General features: G+C 70.6%; 1 protein-coding gene across 1 annotated transcript in view; it reads right to left on the bottom strand.

Moving 5' to 3' along the window:
• LONRF3 (LON peptidase N-terminal domain and ring finger 3) overlaps positions 1 to 606 on the bottom strand; it is a gene marked incomplete at its 5' end in the record, with an annotated part of 18,807 nt that extends 18,201 nt beyond the window's left edge. The window contains one exon of the mRNA XM_010569139.1: positions 174 to 606. Coding sequence (XP_010567441.1) covers positions 174 to 606 — 433 coding nt within the window. The remainder of the gene's footprint in view (positions 1 to 173) is intronic.

Genomic DNA, 606 nt, shown 5'->3' with positions numbered 1-606 from the left:
CCCCCCCCACCGCCGCCACCCGTTCCACCGGGACCCGGCCCACACACACACCCCCACCCCCGGCAGCGCGGCCCCGGGTTTCCCCCGCCCCGGAGGGCCGGGGCTCGGCGGGACCGGAGCGGCCGACGGGGAGCGCGTCCCCCCCGGGCCGGTCGGGGGCCGGGAGCCGTTACCTAGGCTGACCGCTTCGTTGTACTTCTGGAGGGCGGCTTGTAGCTTCTTCTCCTTGTACAAGAGGTTCCCTTCGTGCCTGAGCTGCGAAGCCTTCACTTGGCAGGGGAACCACTTGGCCAGCAGGTTGCTGAGGATGACATTGACCCGCAGGAGCTGCCCGGCCGCCGCGCCGCCCTCCTCCTTGCACAGGACGCAACGGGACTCGGCCGCCCGGTCCCTCTCCAGGCACTTTTTGCAGAACGTGTGTCCGCAAGGCAAGGAAACGGGCTCGAAGAGGAAGCCCTGGCATTTGCGGCACCTGAAGACGTCCCACTCGCGGGGCTGCGGGGGGCCGCTGCCGGCGGAGGCGGGCAGCCCTTCTTTGATCCGGACGCTCTGCGCCAGGCACTCCACCAGCTTCTCCAGCTGCTCCGCCCGCAGCTGGTGGTGGCA

The sequence above is a fragment of the Haliaeetus leucocephalus genome, unplaced genomic scaffold (assembly GCF_000737465.1).
Source record: "Haliaeetus leucocephalus isolate CR32 unplaced genomic scaffold, Haliaeetus_leucocephalus-4.0 Scaffold262, whole genome shotgun sequence".
Taxonomy (NCBI): domain Eukaryota; kingdom Metazoa; phylum Chordata; class Aves; order Accipitriformes; family Accipitridae; genus Haliaeetus; species Haliaeetus leucocephalus.
Note: the sequence above shows the minus strand (reverse complement) of the source record. Positions and strands in the feature narration are given on the sequence as shown.